Raw genomic sequence first — 11,534 nt, 5'->3', positions numbered from 1 at the left:
CATTATAGTTATGACTTAACAAACAAGTTATGATCTGAATGCTTCTTGCAGTTTTTCAAGTGTGCTTTATGAAACTGAATTGGATTAGTTTCATACCCTGCTGTAAAGATGACTTATTCTTTGCAGCCCTTGAATATTTGCAAGTCAGCATGTTACAATCGCTTTTTGTTTTGTTTTTTTGTGGTATGAAGTGTTATGATCTGAACGCTGTATGCCTTTGAACACCCTGTTTTACTGAAACTGAACTGTATTATTATACTTCCCTCCGGTATACATAACTCACTTGTTTTCCCTGTCGACCTTTAAGGGTGCGTTCGATTGACCCTATTCAGGAATAGAAATACATACAATGATTACAAGAAATCCCTCATAAAAGGCTTTTGGAGTTACTGAAGTACCAAGCCACTCTTTAATTATCATGTGTCAGCGAAAGTTTGCAGAAACGTCAAGTGCCAAATTTACTTAAAAAGAGAAATTTAACAGCTTATTCATATTCCGGAATACGGTCAATCGGACGCGACCTATATTAACAAGATAACAGATAACACGTTGCAGTTGGTTTTGGGAGTAGTTTGGGACGAGGTCTAATGATCTGAATATTGCAAGCACGTAGTTGGTGAAGTAAACCATTGTTGCCAAATTGGATTAGTTTTTTTTTTACCTTGGCTGTGCATTTCTCGTTCTCCTAAGCTGTCGGATGCACGTTCAGCGCATTGCCCAAGACACCGTTGTACCTCCACCCTTGCTAGCCGAGTCTTGTTTACACGGAAAACTTTTTTTTTCGCTTTCATGTTTCGTTCATACGAATACTAATCGACAACGGAAATATTTGACAACGGTCTCCAAAACAGAAACTTTTGAACACGCATACAAGTGGACGACGAAAACGCACACCTTAAGAAAACGTTGACTATTTTCTAATCTCTTTTCTCTCAGATGATCACCGTTTTAAGTTTGTTTTTGTATTATTTTATTACTTTCTACTACGACCACCCTTCAATGATGACGATTATCGGCCGGGCGGTCAGCAGATGTTTACATATTTGAAATTTGAGTTCTAAACAAATCTATACGTTCTTTGAACCTTCAAAAATACAAATTCAGGTAAAGCATTCCATTGTCGAACAGTCCTTGGGTAAAAAGAGAGTCTGTGGTATTTTGAGTAGGATTTCGTAGTTGTGAATGATATATGTGTTCCTTTGTGTGTCTAGTTTGTCTCATTAGTTTCTGTGTATTGATTTCAGTGCTTCCGTGTCTACAAGAATCCTTGTGCGACAGACGCAGACTGTTCCCCCTGCAGCGAAGCTCGATTGATATGTGAAGACAACGAATGCGTCCGGGGAAAATCCATGTTTGTTTAGATGAGCGCAGATGTACCACCGACGTAACATGATTGACAAAACCAATGGATAGCTTTGATTTTTAAACCATACTAAATATATTCTGCTAAGAGGGAAGAAATAACTCCTATAAACAAACCGCAACGATGCTATGTGTTGTTCTAAAGGTTATACCTTTAGAGCTGATATAGGGTTATATGTCTTCCACTTTAGATAACTGTCTTTTCAATTCGCTGCGAGGTTGAAGTTCTAAAACGTTTGAACAAAACAATGTGATTTTAGCGACATGCGGCGGAACATGTACAATTTTTTTTTAGAAAAGTCCATAACCTTTCCTCGCGTTTTAGGCTACACATTGAGAGCCTGTCGTTCGTTATACGCCAGTACAGGCAGCACTTAGCCTTTCTTTCTACCAATAAAAATTTTAGAACAACTTTGTCCTGCTTGAAAATTTATTTAACGGCTTGGACAATAACCCAAAGAAAACTGATCCCGTAAGAAAAGGTCATTACGGTTGCCAAAAATGTTCGTTCTGACCTACCTGCGTTCCAAATCCAATTTGCAATTGGATTTAGAAGGACTTTACTCACAACCCGACAAATTTCAGACGAATAATCTCCTTCCCACTGGGCTAAAGGAGTGCTTACAAGTTTAAACGGAAAAGCAAGCCTCAGCTGAGAAAATCGAGAGTCATGCTTGACTCCTTTTAATGTGGAAAGCTTCAGAAATCAATTTTCTTTAATATTTTGGACCAGCGCGTTAGAATAATTCATTTTCGGGGAAAATCCAAAATCTCCAGCAGGAAAATTAAACCACATGATAGGAAGAAAGCATGAGCGCGGTGAGCGAACGGTTTGTTCCTTCGTAAAACGTAATAAAACCGTTTTATTACGTTTAGTAGTAACACGGCGTGTCACTACTGCAAGTTGAGTAAATTTAAATGGTTGCATATATTATAATACTAGACAGCGTAAATTATCTAGGTTATGTAGAGATTTTCATGAAACTCTTATTATTGGGGTATTACTATTGTAAGAAAACATAGTTATGATATCTAAAATGAAGACAGACAATTTGTTCATAATAGACCTTATTTGCCCATTACAAACCACGTGATGTTCTCAGGAGAATAGATCCTTTCCCTAATTTGGAAGAAAAGAATGCATGCCAGCGTGAATATGAGCAATTCTAAAAGAGACTACTCCCTAGAGTACCGTCACATGATCTGTAATGGGGCAACAAAACAACGAAGCGAATTGTTGGAGGTCTATTGTTGTACAAAGCAACTGTGCAAGCGACCACGTACTTCTGTAGGCAATGTCTGGCACATCTCAATATTACTCACACCAGTACAGTATCGACTATAAAATGAACCCAATATACTGAATTATATTACATTTGTTTCTCAATAAAGTAAACCAACAAAAGAACTTTGTTTTTTTTTACCAATTGATGTTACGATAATAAAATTTGAAAATAAAAATTATAACTCGAAAAATCAGAAATAGAAATGAGATAATGACATACTTTTGTTGCAGAAATTACTTGTAACCTGTTGTTAGCTGTTCTTTCGTTATCAACAAACACCAAATATAATCCTCCGTCGGGGCTTTCCTCTCAGAAAAGCCCATGTTTTTGGTCGAGGTTCCCAAGTGACATGTCTGCAATCCGCGGATAGCAGGCAGTCTTGTGTTACGTTATTTGAAAAGAAATGTATGGCGTGCAAGCCGTCAGTTACTAAACACCAAATCTTTCCTTGTGAAAATCCGCGCAATTTCGGAATTTTTACATTCAATCGAGATTTAATAGGATCTTCACATAGATTACTTGAAAATGTCCTGCTAACAGCGAATTGTGTTAATGTTTCTCTTACTGGGGATGCAATGCAGAAAAGTATTCTTGAAGTATCCTATAAACCTTTCACAAGCTTATTTTGAAAGAGCTGTAGTAACTGACAACAAGTCATTCTTGTCCCGGGCCGCCCGTCAAACCACGTCATAAATTGCAGTGGCTCGTACTTATCATAGGCGGCCCAAGCTCAAGATAAGAGAACTGTTAAATTACAACAGTTTGAATTATAAGGATTTGTATGGAAATGCAACGGATTTGTGTAAAATGGTAGAAATTAACACTGTTTTGTCAATAAAGAAAACGTACCCTGCTGCTTCTTGTATTCTTTGTCATTTACCAGCTTTTCTAGCCGATTCGAAGCGATTTCGGTGAGTTAGCGTCGGTTTCCTGACTGCTACGAGAAACGCAAGGCCAAACACCTTTTCAGCCATGCCCGAAGCACGAGGCGGAAAAAATCCGTTGAAATCACACTTAATTAGCGTCCCAATTCCTTCATAGAATCAAAGTAGAGATCAATTACAGCCGTATCACGTTGCGACCGAAACGTCGGGAACATTTTTATTGTAAAAAATTTCAGAACGCTTTCAATCCACCAGTGTAACTTTATTTGTATTTCCAAATAATTTTTAACTTTATTAAAGATGACAGGAGCCGACAAAGATTGTTATTTAGGAGGGGCATTTGACAGACCAATCCGATGATAAGGTAGGGCATTTAAACACCATTGTGGTTCGAGGGGTCGGGAATTTGAACGATCAAATCTTCAAAAGTTCACATGCCCGGGGTTTGCTCTGGGGGGGGGGGGGGGGGGGATGTTGAAGTTTTGAGTTGATCGGCGCATAAGTTAGAGATTCGCGCCTATCTCGTCGGAATGACGTCACAAGAAAGCGGCCAGGCTACTAAGTGCTATTCAGAATGGCGATGGTAAGTTTGGATTTTAGAGAGAAATTTCGTGTGGATCGGATGCACTTTAGAAGCTGAAACAACGGTAAGTAACTCAACTCAGTGTGTACTTTTTATTAATGGTATAAAAAAAAATACACGACCTTCTCCTTTAACAAGAGTACATGATATGGAATGGTAACAAAATCTTACAGGTAACAACATTTTACAGTTTTTTTTACTCAACTAGTTGCAGAAGCGGTGTTTCAAAGTCTAGCTTACGCGTTCTCGACTCGTTTTCGGCGAGGCATTACCTTTATCGATTTTATAACAATTTGATATCGATTTGGGAACAATCTCGGCGGACTGAGTACATTACCGTGTTATGTATAGAATTTAATGCCGATTTTTTATTTTTTCCCGCTGGTTTACGCATAGTTTTCGAGAAGCCAAAATATCTAGTCAGCGAGATCCGACTTATTAAACGCACGGTGCCCTCAGCCTTTCAACATCTTCGTGGCATGGCTAACATTAGATGAACAAATATACCCTGCTCGAGAAAGTGCGGTCAATGAATCAGTCGTCTTCTCAACGTTCTTACAAACTGAATTGGCAAAGCCGCACACTTGTAACACTATCTACGTAAGCATATCGTTACGTACGAGGCGGCCTCAACTATGAGCCTGGTGGTTTCTAGAGGTCACCTCGCCATACATTACTATGGATAAATTGTCAATATATTGCGAAGAAAGGCAAAATAAATGTCAATTGTCAAAATGTCAACTGAAATCAGCTGAAGCTAGCAGCATTTTTGGTTGTTTTTAATAACACAATACGGCAGAGATGATTCCACTCGCGCTTGCCGGTTATAACTAACTAGGCGCTATGCGCCCTCATATCCAACGTGCATTTATAGGATAAAGCCTTGCAGTCATAGAATATACGCGAATAAAACAGCATCGACTTCAAAACTACCCGTAAGTTGTTATTGTTAAATGCGTTTGTCAGTCATGTTCAGAGATTTATACTGGTCAGGATTTTCCGGGTGGGGACGGAACGTTTGAAACTTGTATATTTCCTTTAGATAAGTGTATTAAAATGGGCTAATAATATCGATGGTGAGTAGATTTCTGTGTCAATTACAACTAAAAGAACCCTTAAGTCAGCCTCCGCTATTTTCAATGCCGTCGAAATTATTGATATTGCATCGCGGAGCGAAATCTTATTACTTTACTGTAAGTTGTGTTCCTGAAAATATGTTTCAATATCTTTAAAAGTTTCACAGTGATTTCGTTCATTTTGACATGCTCCGAATAAAATATATAGCCAAACGCTCGCATATATAAACAAAAACAAAGGTGTGGCTGACTAGGGCCTTTTAAGCTGTAGGAAAATTCCTACTAACTGGAGACACCTATACTAAAATTATTGTAAGTCTGTATACGTAAGCAAGATACTTAAAAACAGTTCAATACACACGGTAAAAAGTTGCAAAGACAACAACCACTACAGTGGTTTACAGTGGTTTGAACTGATCTGCATGCACAGAGATGTTCCAAAATGGGAACACGAGGCCAATACAATGATATATGATTCCACACTAGCGGAATTCTACAGCCGTGTCTAAGTATTCAACTCTCCCTATGAAAATATTAGCAAAGGCTATGGTGTTTCCATGAGTTTTTAGCAAATAAAATGCAACAACTCAGACTCTACATTACTAGATCTTAAGCAAACAGCATCAGTACGATGTATCATGAAGGCATTTTGCTGTTCTGAGTTGTAATAGGAGCACCAAGTCATTAAAGACCTCTCACAGTCCTTAACTAAAATCAGGTGTCAAATTTTAAGTCTAAAATTATTATTTTTTTTAAGGGTAGTTTTCTTTTTACTAAAGAAGAAGTTACGTGAACATTATTATTTTCCTTAAAATCTAATACCCAATTAAATTTTGCACAAGATTATTCTATATTGTTCTTGAACTTAACCAGTTTTCTAAAGTTTCTTTTTTACGTTTACGGTTGTCTAGCTGTCAGTTCAGTAGGCCTCCTTCTGACTTGGAAGATAATGGAAGCACCGCGTACGATCAGTCCCGATATGCGAACATTGTTTTGAATGACTGCGCACACCAAACTGGGCATGACAATCTTTGTGGCATTATTAATTACTGTTGTTCATTGCTCACACGCTTTCTTGAGTTACCGAACTTAGTTGGTAATGTTAACTTTAGTTTATCCGTAGTTCCTTTAGATGTTGTTATTAGTGTTGTCGGGCAGTTGATGTGGTTGACTGGTGCATCAAGCCATCTTTCATTCATTTTTTCCTGCAGGAGGTCGCTGCCGGAACTGACATACATGCTAAAGCTGGAGTGGTTGCAGTTGGAGTGCAATTAAATGTTGAAGATGTGCTAATTATACTTGCCGTGTCTGGTGTGGTTAGGGTGTCGGTGGTTGTTATATATGAAGTAGTGAGGCTAGTTGTCATATCTGGAGTAGCGTCGGTAGTTGTTAAATGATATGGAGTAGCCTCGATAGTTGTCATGTATGGAGTAGCGTCGGTAGTTGTCATATATGGAGTAGCGTCGGTAGTTGTCATATATGGAGTAGCGTCGGTAGTTGTTTTGTGATATGGAGTAGTGTCGGAAGTTGTTGTATATGGAGTAGCGTCGGTAGTTGTCATATATGGAGTAGCGTCGGTAGTTGTTTTATGATATGGAGTAGTGTCGGAAGTTGTCATATATGGAGTAGCGTCGGTAGTTGTCATATATGGAGTAGCGTAGGTAGTTGTCATATATGGAGTAGCGTCGGTAGTTGTCATATATGGAGTAGCGTCGGTAGTTGTCATATATGGAGTAGCGTCGGTGGTTGTCATATATGGAGTAGTGTCGGAAGTTGTTGTATATGGAGTAGCGTCGGTAGTTGTCATATATGGAGTAGTGTCGGAAGTTGTTGTATATGGAGTAGCGTCGGTAGTTGTCATATATGGAGTAGCGTCGGAAGTTGTTGTATATGGAGTAGCGTCGGTAGTTGTCATATATGGAGTAGTGTCGGAAGTTGTTGTATATGGAGTAGCGTCGGTAGTTGTCATATATGGAGTAGTGTCGGAAGTTGTTGTATATGGAGTAGCGTCGGTAGTTGTCATATATGGAGTAGTGTCGGAAGTTGTTGTATATGGAGTAGCGTCGGTAGTTGTCATATATGGAGTAGTGTCGGTAGTTGTTGTATATGGAGTAGCGTCGGTAGTTGTCATATATGGAGTAGTGTCGGTAGTTGTTGTATATGGAGTAGCGTCGGTAGTTGTCATATATGGAGTAGTGTCGGAAGTTGTTGTATATGGAGTAGTGTTTGGAGTTGGTTTGATGTTGGTAGTTTTTGTAGTTGGTGAAATGTCTGACAGTGTAGTTGCTGTAGTTATGGTAGTGTTTAAATATGTTGTGCTCGACGTATCATTAATTGAAAAAGTTGTTATATTTGTTGTAGTCGTTGATGTAATGCATTCTTCCGACTTTGTTGCGGGCTCAGTGCACATTTCTAAAATTTTCCATTCCTTGTTTAAAGCAGAGCAGTCTCCGAACTTGTGAAGTGTATACCGCTGTCCCCATTCCCATTCCCAGAAATCAAACCACTGTTCAAAAATTCCGGCACTTAGCGCCAGCGCGGTCAGTTTAGCAGACAGAGTCACGCACCATCTCCTTTCAAGGTACGACAGAGTACCAGGAAGAGAAACTTGCATCAAAGTACCATCTCCGTAAACACCAACTCGGAGAATGTGGGCTGAAATGTATCCTTCAATACTTGATTTGGCTTCAGCAAAAGGCTCAATCTAATGAGAAATAGAAATGTGATCAGTTTTAAAGAGAATACCTCAGCAACTTAAAATCTCTAGGCCAAAATGCTACGAATCAAGCTCCAATATGACCGTCTCCCAGTTGGCTTGACAGCTCAGTTGGTAGAACAGCACACTGCACCGGCATCGCAGAGGTCATGGGTTCGAATCTCCTTCAAGCCTGCATTCTTTTAGGGTTTTTTCGCAACTGCTTAAGTTGCGTGAATAACTGCGGGGACCTTTCTTTTTTTTAAAACTGTTACAGTAGCTAACTTTTTGCTATCATACAAGAGGCCATAAATCGGAGCGTAAAGCTGCCTATGTCACGGCATTTTCACGATCCGTCTATTTTTAGATACGCATGGGAATACTTTTTCTTGTGAAAATTTAAATAACTGGTTTACATGAAGGTTATGCAAAGCAGGAGACTGGTTTGTAAGGCTTTCGTGGGAGAATGAACTTGTGGGGCTTCAATTTAAAACTAAATAGGTCTGTAAAAACGCCGTTACATGAGTCTATAGGAGTTGTGTGCTGTGGGTAATGGGCTCCCAGCCACATCCCAGGCCGAACCGAAACGAGCGCGGACAAAAACACGGGCTGGCCTACTTTATCACTTATAAGGAAATGTTTAGCATACTATTAGTAGTGTCTCAAATGAAATGCGAGTTAGAACAACAAATTTCTGTGTAGACAAAAGGTCTGAATACAGAAAGGATTTCATTGACCTTGACTTTCCGAGAACATGGGATTTAATCTCCGTAAATGGCTCCTTCTCAGTACGTTTTGTCACACTTCTAACATCCCAGAATGACGATTTTGTTTATGAGTATTGTTAATTCAATTCCGTCTGAATGGCGTGCCCTTGCTAAAGCTTCCACTGATGTTATATATTTAGCAAGCTATCTTTTCTGGACTTAATTATGTTTTTAAGGCATATACAGCAAACTATTTAGCCACAATAACAATTACAATGTTAACTGTTATACAGGAGAGCAAGGTATCCTCTTAAATCCAAAATAGCTATTTCCGAATAGATCTGACACTCTAAGCTACATGATTATGTGGAGCTTGGTGTCTAAAAAAATACCGAAACATTGTGTACACTGTAGGTAAACATTCTGGACGGGATCGGCTATTATAATCGACTGGAGTTACGATAATTTTCTTCACGTTTATAAAGATATTTGCAGAGAGGTTTGTTTACTGGATCAGTTCCAACTGATCGACCGCTGCATAATTAATCAATACACTGAGCAGAAACACGAAGAAACTCGTTGCACTGGCAACAAAGGTCGCTAAAGAAGGGTAAAAGTGCTTAGCTGATGCGTCATGGCAAACATAAATGTTATTCACCGGCCGAGGACACAGATTTCCCCTGTACGTTTTTTTTTCTGCTTTTTTAGCCTGAAGATGACTAGAGGCGAATTGGTTGGCCAACAGTCTACGCGTGCTACGTCTCCCTGTCACTCTTGGCTAGTTAAAATTTTGCTTATCAAGAAAGCAGTGCGTATAAACCTCGGAGAAAATGGCTAGAGTAACGATAAAACAGACTTTAAACATATCCTGGAGTAATAAATGGAAAAAACTTTGATATTTCATAGCAACTATCTTAAGCTTTGAAAAATTTGCACAATCAAGCGACTAAATGTCCTGCGTAAGCTTTGTTTTGATGAAAATGAAATCACACTTCAAATGTTACATTCGCCTTTAACGAAACTGAAAAATACTCACACATATTATTCTCTATCTTCATATATTATTATTTTAAGTGTCTGTGTTTGTTCCCTGTCAAGATTGTCACAAATCAAAGTTAGGGAAATGTGTGCAAGAAGAATTTATCAGAGTTTATGCCAGCGATACAGTGTTGGTATATGTGGATTGCTGCACATGGAGCTAACGGTCTTGCCCTTTGCTAAATTTCGTGCTGGTCAACTTAGAAATCCTTAAAATATGGTTCATTTTTTTAATGCTTGTTGAATTGTTGAAAAAAAATAGTGGTGCAAAAAAGCCGGAAAGAGCATTCCCGTGTATCCTGTTTGCTTCCACGAGTCTCCTGTAGCTCAGTGGTAGAGCATCCGAACTAGTAATCGGAAGGTCTTGGGTTCGACTCCTGATAGGAGCACTCCGATTTTTTCCGAGTATGCCTGTGCCATTTACTGATTAATACATCATTCTCGTAGATTTTTTCTGTTGTTAAGCTGTCTGCTGCATATGCACTAAAAATATATATCTTTAACTTCAGAACGGATGAGGAATTTGTATGATTATTACGTTCATACGATAAGCAGACTTATATAAATGCTATTATAATAATTTCATCGGGCATTGCGGTGCATTTTGCGGGCTAAAATGGAGAATTCAGCGTGCTGAAATATATTTTAGCCCGCTGCTCTGACCAATGAGAAACGAGAAAGTAACATAGCTAGCCAATCAGAAATGGAAACCATTCAAATGTTAGCGCCGTTTCCTTGTTTATTCGACTGTGAACGCTGCCATCTCTAAAGAAATTGTTTTCATTTGGGATACAAAATGACTGAAAAAAACGAAACAAGACTCTCAGTCATCTCAACTTTCTATGATTTTGACGTTATTTTATGGTTTTCATTACTTTTTGGTCAGTTCTTGTGGCATTCTGAATTTTTCGGCCAAACATAGGAATCCAAAATGGCCGCCGTTTGGAAGTTATGCCGTAATTTCCGGAGCAAACGCTTCGAAATCCCTCAAAAGGAGGAATCTCCTCCGATGACGAGTCCGATGTCAACCGAGGTCGCCTTCGTTTCGACGGCCCAAATTCACATTGTGAACTTAATGGACCGGCATATCATGCCGGAAACGCTTTTTAACTGAAGAAGTAGCCTTAGCAAAAAATAATGATAATCTCGTTTTGTTTTTTCGCGTGAACGATATCATTGGCACATAATTCTGAAATACTTTCAAAATACAAGGCCTAACGATAAATTCAACAAGAATTAGAGTCAACTCTCTCTAAGCGGACACCTCTCTAAGGCGGACACCTCTTTAAGGCGGACAGAAAATTTAGTCCCTGCCGAATTTCACTTGTTTCTCCGTAACTGAACTCTCTCTAAGGCGGATAGTGGACACTTTTTTCCAACATGTTGGTTTAAAAAATCTCTCAAAGCGGACACCGGATGTTTTTGAAATTTTATAACAAGTCCGAAATTCCGAAAAATTAGCGCAATCTGATAACAGTGGCTTTAATAAAATACACCAGCCCTTACAATATGTCTTAATACAATGTTAAAGTCACTTTTGCCCGTCATTTATACAACAACTCATTTGTGCTGCCGTTTACTGGAATCTGTTGAGTCACTTCTATTCTTCCTTCGCTTTTTCGCGTCTTGGTTTAGATCAACCGCAGTTGTAATCTTCTCGTTTTCCTTACCTATGCACTTTGCTATCCAGGCAAAGACCTTTGGAACACCTTGAAAATGGAATTACATGGGACTTCAAGCTCGTAGCCACCCTCACGGTTTAATCTTTTTTCTAAAACTTCACAAGAGACGATACTTGATTCAAGTTCCAAGAAACAACTGACATAGCGCTTGTAGATTAATGCACCAACAGTGCAGCATTACTGACAAAGTTTTTTTTCGTAGTGAATGGGGGTTATGAACC

General features: G+C 39.0%; 1 protein-coding gene across 3 annotated transcripts in view; it reads left to right on the top strand.

Annotated features, from left to right (window-relative positions):
* LOC146468874 (uncharacterized) overlaps positions 1-1,774 on the top strand; it is a 20,454-nt gene extending 18,680 nt beyond the window's left edge. For all 3 annotated transcript variants that reach the window (XM_085123938.1, XM_085123937.1, XM_085123939.1), the window contains one exon: positions 1,245-1,774. In XM_085123938.1, coding sequence (XP_084980064.1) covers positions 1,245-1,361 — 117 coding nt within the window. In that variant the 3' untranslated portion in view covers positions 1,362-1,774. The remainder of the gene's footprint in view (positions 1-1,244) is intronic.
* The last annotated feature ends 9,760 nt before the right edge of the window (positions 1,775-11,534 follow it).

The sequence above is a fragment of the Pavona decussata genome, unplaced genomic scaffold (assembly GCF_977016875.1).
Source record: "Pavona decussata unplaced genomic scaffold, jaPavDecu1.1 SCAFFOLD_128, whole genome shotgun sequence".
NCBI lineage: Eukaryota > Metazoa > Cnidaria > Anthozoa > Scleractinia > Agariciidae > Pavona > Pavona decussata.
The sequence above is the reverse complement of the archived record's forward strand: the minus strand, read 5'-3'. Positions and strand labels throughout refer to the sequence as shown.